Source organism: Ambystoma mexicanum, chromosome 6p, assembly GCF_040938575.1.
Source record: "Ambystoma mexicanum isolate Mex_15411 chromosome 6p, UKY_AmexF1_1, whole genome shotgun sequence".
Lineage (NCBI taxonomy): Eukaryota > Metazoa > Chordata > Amphibia > Caudata > Ambystomatidae > Ambystoma > Ambystoma mexicanum.
In genome coordinates, this window is record NC_090935.1 from 1,169,269,455 (window position 1) to 1,169,291,062 (window position 21,608).

Genomic DNA, 21,608 nt, shown 5'->3' on the forward strand with positions numbered 1-21,608 from the left:
AGGCTGCGGGTGAGGGGCATCCTGGCTGAGAACCACCGCATTGCCAGTGCTGGTGGAGATGGATCCCCAATCCGGATGAAGGAATGGGAGGAGACGTGCGCCAACATGATTGCCGTCGAGTCAATAGAGGGAGTAGGCAGCATGGAGCTCGGCGTGGGTACCACTTCTAAAGGAGGTGAGTGTACACATGACAGGATGCAATGTGAATGTACTGTACCCCCCATATGTGAGCACAGACTCCTCTCATGCATGGACACACATCCACACATGCATCCATCCCTCACCATGCCTGTGTCAGGCCCACACACACACACATGCACACAACACCACAGACAAGTCCCGAACACAACCATGCATGGATGAGGCACTGAACTGGCACATCACCTGCATCCACAACCACTAAGTCCCAATTGCCACAACTGCATCATTCATGTAATCTGCATCAAGTATATTGAAACGCAACCAATGCCATCCCCCGTCTCGTCCCTGACAGGCTCACATACAGATGGGGAGGATGCCGCTGATGCAACACAGGCAACAGCTACATGCAAGAGGCCAAGGGCACAGGAGCCGGCGGATACCCCAACAACATCAAGGGGCAAGGGGGGCAGGCCCCACCAGACGAGCGCCAAACTTCGTCGGAGTGCCACTGCCACGGCAGTACTAGCTGCACCACCAACTGCGGCCCCACCACCGGTGGTGAACCCACCCGCACCGATGCCAGCCACCGAGGGCCCACCATCAGCTGCGGCAAGCTCCACTGGTGAAGCAGCCTCCACTGCCCCCCTATCCGATCTGGAGGACACCCTAGACCAGGCCATGGAGATGCACACCCCAAGCCCCCCTGGATCACCAGAGCCAGTGCCATTCCAGACCCCTGCGTCTGATTCCACAGTTGAGGACACCAACCCTGCAATCATGTCCCCCATGTTGGCATCACCTGCTGTAGTGGATGCATCCGAGGGCACAGCCTCAAGTGCACAGTCACCCAGCACTGGCCTCAAATTGACCACCATCCTGCAGCGCCAACAAGAGCTGTCTGTGCTGGTTGGCCAGCATGTTGAGGAGGCTGCCAATCGCAGTGAGAACATCGTGGAGGCGTTGAGGCACTCCACAGAGCGGATGGACGCCAACACCAACAGGCTGTGCGATGAGATAGGGAGTCTCAGGGAGGTCCTGGTACGCATGGCTGACACTATGGACCGCCACATTTCCCAACAAGGCCAGTCTGCCCCACCCTCATCTTCTGGGTCGAGACAAACAAGCCCCCTCCGTCGCTCAACGCGCACCACCAGGCGCACATCTGCCAACCCTCTGAATCCCCCCCGAGGACTATTGAAAATAGGGGGTCGATAGAGATCCCTATGTGTGCATAGGCCAGGGCAAACTTGGCAAACACATGAGGGACTGTTGTGGGGGGGGGTGGGAAGGGTGTTATGGGTCTGTTGTGGGGGTGGGGGAAGGGTGTTATGGGTCTGTTGTGGGGGTGGGGGGAAGGGTGTTATGGGTCTGTTGTGGGGGTGGGGGGAAGGGTGTTATGGGTCTGTTGTGGGGGTGGGGGGAAGGGTGTTATGGGTCTGTTGTGGGGGTGGGGGGAAGGGTGTTATGGGTCTGTTGTGGGGGTGGGGGGAAGGGTGTTATGGGTCTGTTGTGGGGGTGGGGGGAAGGGTGGTGGGATGTATTGGGACTTGCACTTTCACACCTTAATGTTACTCAATACACTGGTTTCTGATCTAAACACTGGCTTGGACAACTTCATTGTGTGTGTGTACTTTATTGGGGACAGGGTCCATTGTGTGCTCGAAAACATACACCAGTGCATTACTCCCCATTACCATGTGACAGTACGAAAACATGTTCCTCAGAATATTTGGTTGATCAGATGCTGTCTCACAGCACGTCCCTCCTGCCCATCCCCTCTTGCAAGACCTGCATCCCCTTCACCTCCGTCCTCATCACCATCATCATCCTCATCAGGTGCTTCTATTTCAGTGTCAGGGGGCAGTGGCACATTCCGTCTGATACACATATTGTGCAGCATGACACATGCCATGGTGATCTTGGCCACCTTCTCATGTCCATACAGCAGAGCACCACCAGACCTGCTAATGCACCTAAAACGTGACTTCAAAAGTCCAAAAGTCTGCTCGATCACGATGCGGGTACGGGTATGTGCACGATTGTATTCCTCCTCGTGCCTGTTCTGTGGGTTCCGTACAGGTGTGAGGAGCCAGGTCTTCAGGGGATAGCCCGCATCACCTGTATGGGGGAATGAACAGGGTCCTGTCACTGTTCACCTCAAGAGCGGCCTGTTCACATCACACTAATTGACATTGCATTGTGATTCAAGTACTGAATTGACAGCATACATGCAGATGGTCTGTGTGGCAGCAACGTGCAAGGGGGAGGTTGACCCTGCAAGTAGTAATGCAACATTAATGCCTCCAACAGTATTTGACATGTCCTGGGTGAGGCCAGGTCTTAGGTGACCCTGTCCCAGGCAAATTTGGTACCACACTGCGAGTGTACTGACATTCTGACACCAATGTGGCCATGCTGTGAGGCATCACTTCAGTGGTGCTATAGGTGTGTGGGTCAGTGCTATGTCTAGGGGTGATCCCTTTGCATGCATTCAAGTGCGCATTGCTGGATTGATGTTGTGCTGCGCTGATTGTGTATTACTATCTTGACGCCATGTTGCAGATTCGTGTGAAATGTTGCGTGGTAGGATGTTCAATGTGGATGGATGTGTGATATTTAGCAACCTGCATTGTTGTCGATGTTGTGCAGCTTCAAATTGCATGTGGGTTCTTCTCAAGTACATCGTGGCCTTCCCGGATGCACATTGGTGTACATCTGTATGTCCATTTCTCCTACGGACGACAGTCAACACCCAGTTGCAGTATGTATCTCCCCCCCCCAATCACTCCCAGTTGCAGTATGTATCTCCCCCCCAAATCACTCCCAGTTGCAGTATGTATCCCCCCCAATCACTCCCAGTTGCAGTATGTATCTCCCCCCCAATCACTCCCAGTTGCAGTATGTTTCTCTCCCCCCCCCCAATCACGTTGCCATGTGCTTGCCCTGCTACTCACCGAGTAGCCACAAACGTTGTCTGGGGTGTCGCTCCATGTAGCGTGGGATAGTTGAGTTCCGCAGGACCATGGAATCATGTGTTGATCCTGGAAATCTGGCACAGCAATGTGTGATTATCTTGTTGTCGTCACATACCATTTGGACATTGATAGAGTGGAATTGCTTCCTGTTTCGGTACACTACTTCATTGTGATGTGGGACCACCAATTCCACATGTGTACAGTCGATGGCCCCAATGCAACTTGGGATGCCTGCCAGTGAATAGAAGCCAACTTTTGTGTTTGCAATCTCCTGGGCAGTCCGTGGCATGGATATGTGTTCGGGTGCATGCTTCAGGAGTGCATCGAGTACCTGGTTCAGCGTGCGTGAGAATACTGGTTGTGAGATGCCATGCATGTGTCCCACTGTATGCTGGTAGGTGCCTGTGGCCAGGAAGTGGAGCACACTCACCACCTTCAGTAGCGGGGGGATGGCAGTTCTGATGTCTATGAGGCTCACTATGTCGTCGTGGATCATGTCCACGATGCTGGTGATGGTAACCCTGTCCAGACGGTACAGGGTGTGTATCTGCTCAGGGGTTAGGTTGAATGGACTGGCTCTGATCCTGGGGATTGGTGGGTGCCTCTGTGGTATGAATAGGTGCCGTTGTGGTGCTTGCTGTGCCTGTCTTGCCCTCCTCCTCCTCCTCCTCCTCCTCCTCCTGCGTCTCCTTTGTGCTGCCTGTTGTAGTATCAGCTGCGCTGCAATGAGCTCCCCCAGGCCATGTATTGCTGCCAGTATTGGAACCATCTTTGTGTGGGAAGGGGTGTGGGAAGGGGTGTGGTGTGCTCCTTTTGAGCTGCCACAGTCTCCATTGCCTCCACCTGTGCTGATTGTGTCCACCTGTGGCAGGTGGGAACACTGCTCATTCCTCTTAACGGGTGGTCCGCGATGCCGGTATTAGCACCATGGCGGTAAGGGGTTTGGGTGGATTTACCATGCCGCTATTAGCATGTCCACTGGCCTTGTGATGCTGTGCTAATAGCGGCATGGCGTAATTTACGGGATGGAGGGTCGTGCGCACACGGCCTGCCTGCTATTAGTGGCACCGTAATTTGCGATGCCGCTAATAGCGGTGTGCCGGGTCGTGATCCGCATGGGGATTTAACGTTACCGGTATTCCATTACCGGTAACGGTAAATCCCTACCGCCATCCGCGTAATGAGGCCCCAAGTCTTCACGGGTGTTCAGGACAGCAGTTTCCATGCTTCTGGCAGCGCTGAAACCAGACTGGTGGTCATGGAGGCAACCAACAGATTAAGTATGTAGATTAAGCTAGGAGATGGCCAGCTTTCCCAAGAGTTTGCCCAGGAAAGGAGTGATCGAGATCAGGCGATAGTTCGCCGAAGAGGAAGGATCGGCAACGGCTTCTTTAGAAGGGGATGCTGAAGAGCTTGGCAATCGAAGAACAATGGTCTGGAGGGCGGCCCAGAGCAATATCAGAGGTTAAGATTAATTCTAATCCTTCCAGCCATCACCCCTTTTGTTTTGCTATGAGAGTCCATGTTGGCAAGTGAAGCCCCAGCGCACCCACAACAACAAGCGACCTAGGCAGGCCAACAGGTAACATGCGCATGCATGCACTGTGTACACCCTTGGTAGGTACTACCACCACCTAGTAGTAGCAGCACTGATTGGCCTAATACCACCCATGCCAATCAAACAAAATGTGCGTATGTAGAACCCACACAAAGTTGCATGAGTGTCTTCCAAACCCGCTGACATTTCTGCAAGATGACTGACAGCATGTCATTGTATTCCCAACACATACACAGTACACAGACACTGAGGAGGCCAGACCCTCTACTGCTGCCACACCATCCACCTCCACCCCTGCAAAGGCCGGACCCATAGGCAGCCAGAGGAGGTGGCAGAAGAAGGCATCAAGGCCAACACATCTAGCGCAGTGGAAGTTCTAGCAGGTCTGGAAGATAGCACCAGCCCCACAGCGGTGCCCAGTGGCCCCTCCACCGGCCATGCAGATGGCACGGCTGCCTGAAGCTGCCACACCACGGCTGCCACCTGTGACAGTCCACACAGCTGCAGTCCGCGCGCCGGCTCCCATTCATCATGGCACCAGCACACCCTCCTCACCATATTGGGTTTTTGGGGAGGGGGGAGGTGTTGTGGGTATGGTGTTTTGGGTGAGTTTTTGGGGAGGGAGAGCTGTTGTAGGATGGTGGTATATGTACCTTCCCCAGACAAATTAAACAAAGGTTATCATTATGGTTCATAATATACATTTTCACCTTATAAGGTCATTAGTAAGGTTATTAGTATCTGTTTTATTTAAGATGCATCTTTAGATTTGTAATTAGCAACTGTATTTAATAAACTTGTTATGATGCCATCACCAGGTATGAGCATACAAATTCAGGGTAGCTATAACAAATAAACATGTTGTAGTTCTTGTATAAACTGTATACACAAACATGTTATGATCTCATGCTTACTTACAAAATTTGCATCTTGCTGTTGTGAGCAACTCCCCTGGTTGCCAGATTCAGGGTCTCTCTTTTATATGAAAACAAATACTTACAAAGAAAACTTACCTTGACTCCTGGAATTCACTCACTTCAGAGTGGCGATGAGGTGAACTCCCTAGAGGTCCTCCTACACCTTGCATTTCACAGTGCTTCTCCTCGTGCTCTGTTGCTGTTGGAGCCACCTTCTTACTCCAGTGTGTGCTTTCCTTGGTCTGCATCGATTGCTGTTTTCCTCATCCATCTGACTGCTGTTTGGGACTCTGGCTCCTCCCTCCCTCCCTTCACTTTGTGACGGTTAAGCAGCCACCCCAAGTGAATTAACCCAGAGCACACCCATGGCTGTGCCATAATTTGTGGTCTATAGCGGTGCCCAGAGCCTACTGCACTCCCACAGCACTCACTCCCTTCTCCGGTATCCACCCGTTCCAACATTACCCGGACACTTCCCCTTGTTTGATGCCGTTGCTTCCCGTTGAGAAAGGGAACTTCAGTAACTTCGTGTCATGTGATCTACAGTGTGCCATCTGCTCCAGTGACACCTCCTTCTGCATTTGACAACCACGCTACACTACCCTGCCAAACACCCGGATCCTCGATTGTTCTCCTTCTACCGGCTGGCTTCTCACTGCAACGCACCACACATTGCTTCTTTGGTGCATGCCTCCATCCCACGTGCTGTTCCTGGAGGTTTCCTGGCTTCTCCATACTCCAGCAGGTGTAGTGCTTCGCACCTTGCAACCACAGGACCTATATACTAGCTACCAAACCTACAACTCCATGGAAAACATGGAGAGATAACTTCTTAGATTATGTAACTGACATTTATGGCCCAAATGTCAACATGAAGAGGCGCAGAGCCCTCCTCATGCATTGTCTGGGCTATGAGGGCAGAAGAATCTTGAAAAGTCTCCCTGGCCTGCCCCCAATTACTAAAGCTGCTGGGGAAGGGTCAGACTTACCTACTCCATATGAAATCATTCTAAAAAAATTAGAAAAGCATTATGAAAAGAGAATGAGTATTGTCTTGCAACGTTATCACTTTATCACGCAAGAACATGCAAAAGTTGAATCCATTACAGCACTTAGAGAATTAGCCGACGCTTGCAACTTTGGTCCATTTTATGATGAGCGCATGCGTGACCAATGTATGCTTACATTTAAAAAGTTAAGTATGAGGGCAGAAATGTGGGCAAAAGGTGACCCCTCTGTAGAAGAGGCCTTAGATATTGCAAAGAGAATTAAACACATGATGGCATGTGTCAATTAATTAGAAACAAAAGAGACAAAAGACTCTATTTGTGTCAATTCTTCCCCAGACGTTAAAAGATGCATCAAGAAAATGAAACCCATAAGTAAAGGAGATGACAAGAAATGACCTGCTGCCAAATCTACAGCTATCAAGAAATGCTGCAGGTGTGGCAGTTCCTCACATTTAGCAAACAACCCCTTGTGCCTAGCGCACAATGCCCAGTGTGGGAAATGTGGGAGTAAAAGGTCAGTTTACTAAATGTTGCCATAATCCTACCAAGAAAGTAGTCAAAGAAATTGATGGTAATACTGAGAATGAAGCTTCGGAAGGACAATCCTCAGAGGAAGAGTTTTTGGAATTACCTGGTCTATATGCAATGTTGTCTGTAGTATAAATGACAAATCACACTCAATTGTCACGATTAATGATATCCTTGTCAAAATGCTGATTAACTCTGGCTCAGATTACATAATTATCAATAGAGAGACATGGCAATCAAAATGTGTCAATGTTAGTTTAAGGCCATCCATCACATGTTAAGGCCAGTGGTTATGGTTGGTCTAGAATTACAATGCCGGGATGGTTATTTGCAACTTTAAAATGTAAAGATATGATTACAGAAAACAAGGTATATGTCTCTGACAAAGGTGTGGCCTTCTGGGATGATATCAGCAACATGATATGGGGTTAAAAATAAACCCAAAAAGTCTGGGTTGTGTTTCCACCATATCCGCTGCTCCAGAAGTCAGCATAAAAAATGTGTTCAGAGAAGAACTTGGCTGCCTCAAGGGTAGATGTCATAAAATCAAATTGAAAAATGGTTCAGTACCTGTGATTGCTAAATCAAGATGTGTTGCCATTGGTCTAAGAGAGGAGGTCACCATAGTAGAAATTTACAAATTGATCGAAAATGATATAATTGAATCTATAGAAGCATCAGAATGGTTATTCTCAGTGGCAGTTGTGAAGAAACCAAACGGCAGCGCTCGTCTCTGTGTGAACCTCAGGGCACTCAATAAATGTGTAGTGGTCGACCAATTCCCGCTTCCAAGCATTAGGGAATTAATCAGCCTCACAGAGGGGGCTGAAGTATTTTCTACACTTGATCTGGCGTCAGTTTATCACCAGATTTGGTTACACCCCAAATCCTGAAACCTCACCACCTTTATTACACAAGATGGCATGTTTCAATTCAAGAGAATGCCTTTTGGGTTCACTTCAGCTGCTGCATTCTTCCAGAGAATGATGAAAGAAATGTTGGGTGACATTCCAGGGGTGTTCTTTTACCAAGATGATATATTAGTCATGGGGTCTTCCACTAAGGACCATGATGTCAGGTTGTGTTAAGCAGATTAAGTAAGGCTGGTCTCACCCTGCAAAAGTCAAAAGGCTGTTTTAGAGCACCACACATTGACTATCTTGGTGATCAACTATCAGGGAAAGGTGTATCCCAGAGAGAGGGTTTAATATCAGCCATACTACAATCACCTCCACCTAAAAACAGACAAGAAGTTATGTAATTTCTTGGTCTAGTAGAATATTACTTAAAATTCATAAGACACTTCTCAGACAAATGCTTTAATATCAGGAGCAAAACAGGCCAAAACGTTGAATGGAATGATACATGTGAAAAGTAATTTTCTGAGATAAAGAAGTCCATAGTCAAGGCCCCCATTCTTTCACCGTTTGGCACTAGCAAGGACACTTACATAATGACGGATGCCAGTAGTGGGGCTCTGGGAGTGGTACTCATGCATTCCACCAAGCATGGTGACAAAATAAGAGCATTTGCTACTGGAGCTCTCAAAGAATTTGAGCAAAGATATTTGGTAATTGGAAAGGAAGCTTTATCCGTGACATGGGCTATGAAAAATATTCAAAACATTCCTATGGGGAAGAACATTTTCCATCATCACTGGGGATAAACCACTTGTTGCCCTCTTTATGTCGAAAGGGTTAGGTGGTGTCTCAAGAAGAATAATGAACTGGGTGACATACAAGGGCATGCCTTTTGTCATCAAAAAATGTGCCAGTTAAGGAAAATGTCATAGCAGATTATCTTTCAAGGTTTGCAGTTAACACGTGTGATGAAGACTCGAAAGAGCCCATGCAAGAGGTCTTTTGGGTGTGTGGAGAATCCATAACTCAGGATGAGTGGAACATTGTCGTGATGATGACATTGAACTTCAAAAGGTAAACGAGTTTGTACTTGAATGGTCTGTTTGGACACTCGGGATGGGATTGGGTGCTTTTCATAAAATAATCCATTGCCTGGTATCCTAAATTAATTTGCAGGTCAGTTCAGTAATTGTTAGATTTGCCCCCAGGTGCCAAACATGAATTATTGCCCTGTTCATATTTGCTGTCCCACTGTAAACTGTTGGATCGTCTACCTGATGTCCTAAATTAATTTACTGCCCAGTCTGTTGATTGCTTCCTCTGCCCCTTGTGTCCTAAATAACTCCGATGCTCAGTTTATTAATTATTAAATTTACCCCAAGTGTCCAAAACAAAGTGCTGGCCAATTATTATTATTGTTACCCCACTTTAAATGTCGCTGTCTCCTCTCTGGTGTCCTAAATCAATCACTGCTCAGCTTAGTAATTGTTAGATTTGCTCCAACATGTTGGACATTATCTGCTGCCCAGTTACTATTAACATCCCGTTTTAAACTGTTGGATCTCCTCGCCATCTACTAAATATAATGTGCTGCTCAGTTTATTCATTGTTCGATACAGGCTGAAATTCGATGCTACTCAGTTTCATTGCTTGATCTGCTCCCAGATGTCCTGAATTAATTTGCTGCTCAGTTTACCGATTGGTAGATATGCTCTGAAATTAATTGATACTCAGTTTGAGTATTTGATCTGCCTCTGGTGCCCTAAATTAATGTCCTGCTCAGTTTATTAATTGTTAAATTCAACCCCCAAACCCACTCCGCCAAATGTGCTAACCAGTTATTAGCTGTAGCCTAACTTTAAATTGCTCTTTCTGCTCCATGGTGTCCTAAATCAATCACAACTCAGTGTAGTAATTGATAGATTTGTCACAGGGTGTTCAACATTAATTGCTAGCCCGTGTTTAATTTTTGCTCCAATAAGAACTGTGCGGTCTATACCCTGATGTCCTAAATTAATGTGTTGTTCAGTTTATTAATTGTTTGATATGAACTGAAATCAATTGTTGATTAGTCGGCTGCTTCTTCTGCTCCCTGATGTCCTCCATTAATTTTCTGCTCTGTGCTTTGATTATTGGGCTCCCCCTCAATTTCTTTATGAAATTAATTGCTCTTCAGTGTACTACGTGTTTGTTCTGCTTCAGGGTGTTCGGAAATTCATTGATGTCCAGCTGTAGCTGATGTTTCATTTGATCCCTTCTTTCCTAAATTAATTATTGCTCAGCCCATGAATTGTTTGTTCTGCTCTAAAGTTAATGAAGTTTCCTTTTGATTGCTTTTGTCTGTTCCCTGGTTTTTGCAATTAATCACTGGTCATAACATTCATTTTTGCTCAGCTTTAAATTGTTTTATCTACCTTTTATGTCATAAATCAACTTCTCCCAGGTTTCTGAAATGAATTGCTGATCAATTTATTGATTTTATGGTCTGCTCCTGGTACCCGAAACTAACTGCTGCTGAGGTATTAACCATTGGCTCACTTTAAATTGCTCCCTGGTTTCATAAATGAATCGCTGCTCTGTGTTTTAATTATTGCATGTGCTCCCAGTTGGATATATTATTTGCTGCTCAGTTTATTAACGTTTTGCTCAGCTCCCTAATGTCGATACTAATTACCACTTTAAAAGGGTTGATCGGCACTCCTTAATGTCCTAACCTAATTGCTGCTCCATTTATTTATTGTGTAATCTGCTGTCTTGTGCTCAATCCATTGCTGTACAGTTTATACATTGATTTATCATCTCTCTGGTGTCTGAAGTTCATTGCTGCCTAGTTTCTAACTTCGACCCACTTTAAATTGCGTGAGCTCCCCCTTGATGCCCTAAGTTAATTGCTGTTTATGTCATCAATTGCGTGATTGTGGCCCTGATTTCTGTACGCCATTGCTGCCCATTTTATAGTGTGTTGCCAGAGCTAAAAATATTGGGGGTCATTACAAGTAGGGCGCAAAGGGATACCGGGCACCGGTAATGACACCGGTGCCGGTAATCCCTTTGCGCCCTACTACGAGTTCCCTTTGCGGGTCCTCCTTAACGCCTGCTTTTAGCTTTTAGCAGGCGTTAAGGACGGGACCCGCAAAGGGACACCAGGGTTAATAACGGTACCATAATTTGCGGTACCATTATTGCCGCCTTCCCCCTTCCCATTGAGCCCTATCGGGGCTAAAATGGGAATGGGGAATGGCCCTGGTGAATGGGGAATTACCGGTCCCTCCGACCTCGGAATGGATTGGTAATTACTCCATTCACCAGGGCGGAATCAGAACGATTTTGGAGGCAGCCATGCCGCAAATAGCGGCGTGGTTACCTCCAAAGTCGGAATGAGGCCCATTGTTTCTTCTTCCTGTTATTCTGAAAGCTTTTATCCAGTTTATGTATATTTTACTCCTCCCTGATGTCTGACTTTTAATCATGGGTGTTGCTAGGTCTGGGAAAGGTCCAGGGCTAGGCTAATGTCGGGGCTGTCGGGACTTGGGGCTAGCTAGCATTTTGCTTGTAGCTCCTGAGCTTCTATCCGGGACTACAAACAAAAGACCCGGGGCTATAGCCTCCCCAGGCCCGCCACCAGCAACACCTCTGCCTTTAATCACCTCTGTTTAATAATGGTATTATCTACACAGATTTGTCTAAAACTACATCTAAAATTTATTGTTGCATACGTTTGTTTGAATTGGTTTATCTTTGCACTGGTTTCAAAAATCGGTTGGCTGCCCAATATCTTAATGGTTGTCCCATATTTAATTGTTACATTAATTGTATTGTCTTCATACTGGTGTCCGAAATTAATTGCTGCATTGTTTTATCTTAATTGTTTCATACGCTCCTGGGGTCTGAAATTAACGTGCTGCCTTTTGACTAGTTGTCAACTCACCTTAAATAGCTGCATCTGTTCCCTGGTGCCCAGTTTATTAATCGATGCCCCACTTTAGAATGTTCTTTCTACTCTGTAGTGTCTGAAATCTATTGCTTCCTAGTCTATTCATATTTCACCACTTTGAATTGTTGTTTCTGCTAACTGGTGCCCAGATATCTGATGGTTGTTGCACTTCATATTGCTTTTCCTGTGGCTTCGGCCCCAAGTTTCCTGTGGCTTCTGTCCCAGAGTGGCAATACTTACTCAAGTATACATTTTCTCCATTTACACCTAATTTCCCTAGATCAGCGGATGGGGAGTGTGCTCATTGTTGTCACTCTCCCTCTCAGCACAATGGTGCCCTAAATTAAAGTAGTCCCCTCTTTATTAATTACTACCTGGCATAGTAATTTGGAACCCACTTAACTACTTGCCTGCTCCCTGGTGACTGAGATCAAGTGTTTTCACAGTATCAACATTTGCTCTACTGCCTAATCACTCCCTACTATCATAAACTCTTTCCTCATTTTAATTATGATTGCTCCTGGTACTAAAATGTAACTCGCCCCTTTTAAACAATGTTACTTTAAACTGTTTTCTTCACTGATTACATGGTTCACTTCCCATAGTCGGAGATTAATTGTTGACTCACTATATGCATCATCACCCACAATCACATTTTCTCTACAATATTCTTGTTGACCAACTGTGGTAATTGTCCCACTAACATTTGTGTGTCAGCTGCAACTAAACTTCAACTACGTCTGGTGTAACATCTGAAGTCCTTATGCTGTGACTATTTTTCCAGGAAATCCCTCCTAATTCTGGGGCATAAAAAGGACATTGCTACCTTTCAACCTGTGCACAGACCCACAGCAGTATTAACTATTATAACCCATGTGCTTACTATTTTTAGTCTGCTATTCTGAATAACTTAGCACTAAAATGCCTCTACTAATAAAAGACAGCCGGGCGAGCCGTATCTTCCCACACACATCCAAACCTACACAGCTCCAAGAACATAACACAATAACCTCACAGTGTGAAGAGAGGGCAGCCAGCATCCCAGCAAAAATCCTGTGAAGCTATGTCAAATCTTCGAAAATGTAGAGTCCATCAAAATCCCATCCTGGGCAGCACGTAAGTAGGTTTTAGAACTGTGAAAGAAACAGAAGCCAGACTTCTGTGCTTTGGGGCTGGTACTAAAATGAATATAGATGCCAACATCACCTTCATCCTGAAACGTATGAGCATCTCATCAGCTTTCAATACTGTCAACCACACATCACTAATAAAGAGGCTTGAAGAAACTGGGCTGTGGAACACTGCACTGCAATGGATGAGATCCTCCCTCATGGGCAGAACAGAAACCACGCGGCGGCCATTTTTTAAATCACAATTCTGCAGCATGTTATACTGCAAGGATCAAGCCTATGCACTTCATTATGTGTAAAGTCCACCACGTGAGATTGATCAAAGTGCATGAACTCACCAGCTAAGGATGGGCAGATGACTCACAGATCAGTTTGAAAATGAGCACCAACAAGGACATAGATACCCCATCCCCCCCACCACCCCCAATATTCTTGATTAAGTGAATGGAAAATATTCTGACCTTAGAAATACTTCTTTTTCAATATTTTATTTGGATTTCTCCATTAATAAGATGCAAAATACAAAGTTAAAGAAAAGAAAACCAGCAGCCTGCAACATGTTAACATTCTAGTTATTATATCCGTATAGAAAACAGCCCACAAACATATTAACATTTTAACTGTCATCCCGTTGAAGAAAGCACACACGAATTTAAACTACAATTCCTTAATACCACAATTATAGTATATGAACGTGAGTAAAAGAATAAGCTAAATGATAAAACCAGAGGAGCTCTGCTGTGCTGCCGAGATTTCGGCTGGAAATGTCAGAATAGCTTTAACACACGCAGATAGATTATAAATTAACTAGCGTGAAAGCCCATCTACACAGGCCAAAGTGCAGGTTACATAAACACAGTAGGACCGCTATATATCCTAAGGCAACAGCCCCCTCTAGAGGTGACAACAAGGGAAGTGTCTCTACTGCGCATGACTGCATTGGACAAACATACATCTGGCCTTTTATGTCAAGCCATCGTGGTTTATTAAAAGCCACGTGGTTTCTTTAAACATATTTACAGTATTATACTGAAAAAAGGTCTCAACCATTGCTTTTGTGCTGCTAAATAACGTGGGCATAACCACATTATGACATTTCGAGCCCAAACTTGGTAGCACAGCAGAGCTTCTCTGGTTTTGTCGTGTAATGTATGTTTTTACTCATGTTTATATGTCACATGTGTGGTATTAAGGAATTGGAGTTTTAAAGTCTGTGTGTTTTCTCTACGGGTATAGCTGTCGAGATTGTAATATGTTTGTTGGCTATTTTCTATAAGAGTTTAATCGCTAGGATTTTAACATGTTGTGGGCTGTTGTCTTTTTTGTACTTCACATTTTGTATCTTGTTAATGGAGAAATCCATATAAAATATTGAAGAAGTAGACATTCGAACTCCAGCTACATGCAATTGTAAAGAAATGTTTCTCCCACCTACTGTCTGGGGGATAATGGGCCTCATTAGAAGTCCGGCGATAGCCGTGCCGGACAAACCAGCAGGCTGCCGCCAGACCCAAAATACCAATCCGCCTCCTTGATTGCCGGAATCACCGGGGCATTACGACCCCGGTGACCCGGTCATTCCAGAGGCATAATTCCGTAAATCCCCATTCCCATGGAGTCCGATGGGGACCATGCAAACACTGGTTCCGTCTATGACAGAGCCAGTGTTTCCATGTCCACCTGCAGGCGGGGGGCGTTACTCCTGCTAGGTCTGACCTGGCAGGAGTGACACCCCCCGCCTGCAGAACTTGGAATCAGCCGGTCCGGAAACAACAGTTTCCGGACCGGCACGGTCGTAATGAGGCCCAATGTCTTTTCTCAACTTCCCGCACAGGACACTCAACAACATATTATTGGTATTATCATGAGTCGACTATGTAAAATAGCATGTTCCTCAGCATACTGGATTACCTTGCTAAGAAAATTCAACTCATCCAGAACACAGAGCAAGACGTCTTCTTAGACTGGGCAGGAGGGAACGTACAACGCCAACTGTACAATCACTTCACTGGCTACCGGTCAAGATAAGAATCCACACCAAAGCACTCTACATTGCCCATAGAGCCACCACCCTTCAGGGCCATTGAGCTGAATTCATCCGAGAAAAGAGCATCCTACTCCACCCAAGGTGGACACCATAATCCAGTAAGTGCCTCCGGAAACACCAGATAGCCATATGAGGGCTTGCGGTGAAACTCTGGAACTCCCTGACAAAGGAAAGCCGCACGATCCAGATTCACCTAGCTTTCAGGAAATGTTTGAAGACCTGGCTTTTTAATGCTCCTAGCTAGCTTGGCATGATCCCAGCAACCCCCCCATGGATGCGGCAGAAGGACGTTTTTAACTGCTTATCTCCTACACTAACCTTTTCAGCCTCTACACTCAAATACACTCTACGCAGATAAAATACATTGAATGCACATTTCAGGCTAAATAACACGTCCACCAAACTCCAAATAGCACAACAATACATATCTACAGCCAATCTACTTACCACACCCCCTGTAAAAAGTGTCCTAGCCATGGGCCATGAGGCGCCCTTCTGGAAACAATCACCACTGTGTCTAGGGCAATTAACAACTAGACGCCGGCCTGCACAAATAGGTCAGGGTACTGCTGGTCTACACACATCAACACAACACCAAAGCAATCTAGACTCTTCCTTCTTCTCCACTTTCCTTCAGATCTGCCAGAGGGCATGGAGACCATGCAAATAGCATCAGTTCACAGTATAAATCTCAATGACATACATACAGGTACAGACAATGCCCTACAAACGCCACTTTTTTCCTCACTCCTTGCCTTTTTCTCACTATTCATCACCCCACCTTTTTCCCCTCGTGCTGAATTGGGTCTGTTGTAGCTCATGCTCCATTTTAAACATTCAGAAAATTAAAAAATATAATCTTGAGATCATGGAATAAGCACATACACACACAAAGACACACGCAATTCAATTGGCAGATTGGTGGGTGATAATAGTTTTATTATAGTGCATGTTTTACTTTGGTAAAATATGTTGATTCATGGAAAACGAAGATTTAAAAGAAGATTCAAAGAAGATAGGCGGCAAAGAGGAGAAACGCTGAGCTACAATTGAACAGGCTGTTGGATTTTACACGTAAGGAATCATTCATAAAATGACTTGATACGCGGACTGTAAATTCAGAACCCCCTCCTCCAACCTTCAAGGATTGCATTCTGCAATTCACAGATAAAGTCTGGATCGCTCACGGTGCTCTGATGAAGGGTTCACACAAATAATTGGTTCATATCAAAACTTTAATTTCCTGTAGCACAATCTTGCTTTAAAGCCCACAAACAAAAGTAACTTACATACCTTCCGTATCCAAAGCAACAGTTGTATTCGTTGATTACACGTCCTTAACAGTAGGTCAACATGTGTTTTGCACATTACTTTTCCTCTGTGTCTGAACTGTGTGCTTCTTCAGGGCCTTAATAAATATGGAATTATTTTAGTTAACACATGAACAAACGCTTTTGCGTTCAGAGATGAAGACTATTGGGCTTTGGAAATAAGAAAAATCACATTAGCAGAATTACTATGTCGCAGTCCGATCTGGTAAAGTGCCTTCATGGATTGGACAAAGCAACACTATGATTCTGGCATTCAAGGATTATGGGTAGTTCGTGGAGAGAACTTTAGAATACTACTTTTCTCCTTCTATTCGTGATAAAGTTAAATATGAAAAAGTGGTCAGTAAACTGTGTTTAAACAATGGCTGCTAACATGTAATGGCAGCAGCCACACGCTTGCTGTACCGTACAATATGGTGACTATTCCAGGCACATGATGGCACTATTGGGGTATTTAGAGCTACACTGGACATATGACAGAAAAAACCCTTTGGCTGTGGCAATGCTTGCTGTAACATCGAATGCGGGTTCCTTTTGGCCATAGTCTTTTTCACTGGCTTTGGTTTCCTGGGTAATATCGGCACAGGCTATATGAGCAGCTGAATATCACGCAGATCTCAACCGGCAACTTCCTGAGCAGAGATTGAAGTCATATTTCGCATCATTATTCTGCAATGCCCTTTTTTAGCTCCAGTTCCCCCCACGCCCTACTTTACTGTTCGGGAGGGGTCGCTTAGCAACCCTCCCCCCCATTGAAAGGTGACACTCCTGATACCCCTGTTTTTTTTCTTTGTAAATCGTGATGTAAAATACTTTACATTAGTGCTCTGCGGGAGTGGCTGTGAGGAACTCCACAATCTGAACGGTGGGTGTGCGCTTGCCTGGGCTTTTTGAAGTTTTAAATGAAATTGAATGATGGTAGATCAACCGCTGGATATTTTGTGGGGCTACTTCGCACACATTTTCCTATGCTCACCGCACGACATACGCATAGACCTGTGTACTTTGGGTGGACACAGCCTACAGGCACAGACCCCTTTGTCATATTTAGTTGGGATATGACAGCCAAGAGTACACCATGTCATCTCAGTAAGGGGGAGGGCCAATATTCCCCCTGCCATGGTCATCCTGATTAACTAACATAGGCTCCATGGCTGTTCTTTTGTTCAGACCTACATCTGGTGGCAGTGTTTAACATGCACATAGAATTTACTTCAAACAGGCCCACATGGTTAATAAAGGAGGCAGGAAACCCCAACAACCTTTCATATGCAGCAGTGTCAACCTAAAGCCAGCTCCCGCCCTCAGTATCAATTGACAGTGTGTTGTCATGTCTGGGATTGCTTGTTTTCAGTAGATCACCCCGCAGGGGGACCCCATTCATAAGGTACAAGGATGTTGTTTGGAGGATCCAGAGAGTCTAGTCTAGCCGCAGCTTCAAGGGAGACCTGCCAGTTTAATCAGGAACCACAGGGAGCTTTATTAACTAGAGAGACTCTCTTATCCACAACAGACAGGAAGAGGGGTAGTATTACATGTTTTCACCCCTTTACCTTTTCTGTTGCAAAGCACTCTGGTTATGACCTTACGCATACAGGAGATTGTTGGTGGGGACCCAGGATTAGTTTAATAAGGTAGACCTAACCTACACCAATCCCTGTGGCCCATTCAGCTTTAAAAGAGTGCCGAACCCCTCATTTTCAGATCATCTGAAGGCTTGACCAGAAGCAGAAGGGAGAACTCATCATTGGAACCTGGCTGAATGTACATTCTGCCTTACATCTTCTGCCAGTAAAGGAAGGCCAGGACTTCCAAGAGGGAAGCAAGATCCCTCCACTAAACATCTCCCAGGGGACAAAGGGAGATACTGAATCCAGAGGACCATCCAGCAGCCCCAAAACCCTTACACAGCAGGCACACCGTGTCCTGCTATGCTCTGCAGCAAGCTTCCCAGGTGGGAGGTGCCAGAGAGTCTCTGAACCCAAAACCAAGGACACGGTAACTGCCTGCAACACACTCCTCAGCTTTGTGCCGTCCTCCTTAATGGACGACACAAGCCCAGTGAAGAAGCTGGGAGAAGTGCCTCGACAAACGTCTACCGATGTCCGGTTTAAAGGAAATTCTTTGAGCCAGTCGAGTTCCCCGAGCTGCAGCCGAATGCAATGCTGAGCGTTGCCAAGCAGCAGTCACTTAAAGACATCTGAAATGTCTCGAACAGTGCTTCAGAACCGCCGACCAGCACTAGACAACATTTCTTGACCCCAAGCTGCTGTGTAGGCCAGCCTGCAGCTGTTCGTCCAGCTCCGCTCACCGAACCATCTCGCCGCCTAATACCTACAGCTGACTCCCGTCTAGAACTCTGTCACAGAATTCTGCAAAGTGCACTGAAGCCGACTCGACCCTCTCAAGCACCAAGAACACCTAGAGCACACGGTAAATTTTGGTTCTGGAAAACCATAACGACTACCCTCCGTTCAGTCTCCAGAGTGCATCATTTTACCTTATTTGAAACTGTATGTCCTCTGCATTCCTTTCCAGCGCAGGTTGTATTTCGTATTGTTGCTAAAACTGTTGGTTATGATAATAATAATAAAAATAGTTATTTTTATACACCCTTGACTGGAGGGTCCCTTTTATCATTGGGATTGAATTTTCGCTCTGTTGCAACTAACCAACGATCCACGACCTTTCGAAGATAAGCCTGCTGCTCCATCCACGTTACCAAAATTGGACAAGGATGGTTATAAATTGCTTGTGTTTCCAGATTTTTCAGATCGCTTCTGGTGTACTAGAGGTGTGGGGCTGATTGATGGTTTAGAAACCGATATTCATCTCTGGACCCCTGGTGCCCTGGAAGTTAATTCATCACAGCGGCCTTCCATTAAAGATTGTTGTAGTTGCAGGTCATTGGCCAGTCCACATGCTTTCATAGATTGTCCATTGTTGCATCCATTGTTCAGTTACCAAGAAAGAATGGCCGTGCGTGTTGCAGCTGTCTGGTGTCTTTGTGCACAGATCAGAGGTTAAAGATACAGTGCCATCATATGGTTTGAGCTATCATGAGCATGTTAAACAATTATCCTTATTGCACCTACTACAACTCTACCATTCCATCACAGACCAGGTTTTGCCCTCAACTGCCATGGCACTGTGTAGCTACAAAGGGGGCATCTCATCTGACTTGGGTGGGCACATCCAGGGTGTGGGCTTAACATCATACAGTGCTGAACTTGGTCTAATGAAGATTAGGGGTAAGTAACTAGCCATCTCTAGCCATCTCTACCAGAGCCTGTGCATCTCCACAGCATGACTATCAAAGAACAGGAGGGTTTACAATGAATAATAATGCACTTCAGCAATAGGGATAATGAGGTCAGCGACCCATCAAAAAATATTCCAGTGAGGTTTTGCATAGCTGCATAACGAATATGTATGAGTTCTCATAATGTACACCAGTGGCGCTGTTGTGCATCGTCTGTGGGCATTCTGGCCAATGGGCGGATCCTCTAGTTGTGACTAAAGCCAATCATTCGCAAAACCATTATTTTATGTAGATGGTAAACATGCCTACTGTTATTTCCCCTGCAGACAGTGATGGCGCATGGGTGTCACCTTAGCGACGAAGAGCTGGACCTTTTCAAAGTGCACGGAGCTGCACTTTCCCATTGTCCCAACTCAAACATTTCGTGAGTATCTTAGCTTCCAAAGAAAACCGTATTGTTTCAGAGGCATGTTCCACGTTGCATATTTTAGTTGCATGAAATGTGTTGCCTGGTGTGGGAGCGAAAAAGAAAGTGCCGAGCAGCCTCTCCCAGAATGTGCTGATCTCCCCACCTCCTCAGCTGTTGTGACCCTGGCCTGCGGTGCGTTGCCAGGCGCAATTCATGTCTGGGCACGTCCGCCATCTTGTTACGAGCGCACAAAAGGAAACGGCGTGAAGGTGTCGACAATGTGTTTGTAATAACTGTTCAGAAGCTCATTGTTGGGTTTGTTTATCCAATGAGGAAAAGGGTCTAGTGCAAGGGTGTGCTCGTTACCTTGAAAATTATTTTTCCATCACAGCAGCTGCTTCTTTAAATATTAATGGGCAGATTAAAAGCAGATAGGATGTGCTTTCTTCATTTGCACTATTTACAGAAATCTGCAGCTCACATTATATACTCAAAGGTGACCTGCGGATTTCAGGACGGACTGGACAGTAGCGCAAATATCCACTGTCTACCCCCTTGCATACATTAGTGTCAGGAGCGAGCACACGCACTGACTTCCTGCTTTTCATGTAACTTAACTGTGAAGATCTCGAATCATGCCTGACATCAGGCCTGAAGATAGCTACATTATCATACCTCTTCCTCATCGCTGTACTCCACTAGCTCCACCTCACACTTCCTTGTCTCAGAACCCCACTAACGCCACCTCATTCTTCCTTGTTGCAGTACCCCACTAACTCAACCTCACTCTTACTCGTCTCATTACCTCACTAACTCCACCTTGCCCTTCCTCTTCACAGTCCCACACTACCGCACCTCACTCTTCCTTGTCACAGTACCCCAATAACTCCACCTCACTCTTCCTTATCACAGTCAACCACTAACTCCATCTCACGCTTTCTCGTCACAGTCCCCCACTACCTCACCTCACTCTTTTTTGTTGAAGTACCCTACTACCCCACCTCATTATTCCTTTTTGCAGTACACCACTACCCACCTCATTCTTCCTCGTCACAGTACACTCATTATCTTGAACTCACTCTTCCTCATTGCAGTACCCCACTACTCCACCTCACTCTTCCTCATCACAGTTTCCCACAAACTTGACTTCACTCTTCTTTTTTCACACTCCCCAACTACCCCACTTTACTCTTCATCATCACAGTCCCACACTGACTCCACTTCACTCTTCCTCATCACAGCCCCCCTCTAACTCCACCACACCCTTCTTTATCACAGTGACCCCCTCACTCCACTTCACTCTTCCTCATCACCGTCCCCAACTACCCACCTCAATCTTCCTCATCACAGTCCCCCAATAACTCCACTTCACTCTTCTTCATTACAGTCCCCTACTAACTCCACCTCATTCTTCATTGTCACAGTCCCCCACTAACTCCACCTCACTCTTCTTTGTCACAGTTCCCCACTAACTCCACCTCACTCTTCTTTGTCACTGTCCCCCCA

The 21,608-nt window shown here is 45.9% G+C and overlaps 1 protein-coding gene across 2 annotated transcripts in view; it reads left to right on the plus strand.

Moving 5' to 3' along the window:
- Positions 1–21,608, plus strand: part of LOC138510274 (guanine deaminase-like) — a 616,035-nt gene that overhangs the window by 418,181 nt on the left and 176,246 nt on the right. For both annotated transcript variants that reach the window (XM_069625806.1, XM_069625807.1), the window contains exon 9: positions 20,020–20,117. In XM_069625806.1, coding sequence (XP_069481907.1) covers positions 20,020–20,117 — 98 coding nt within the window. The remainder of the gene's footprint in view (positions 1–20,019; positions 20,118–21,608) is intronic.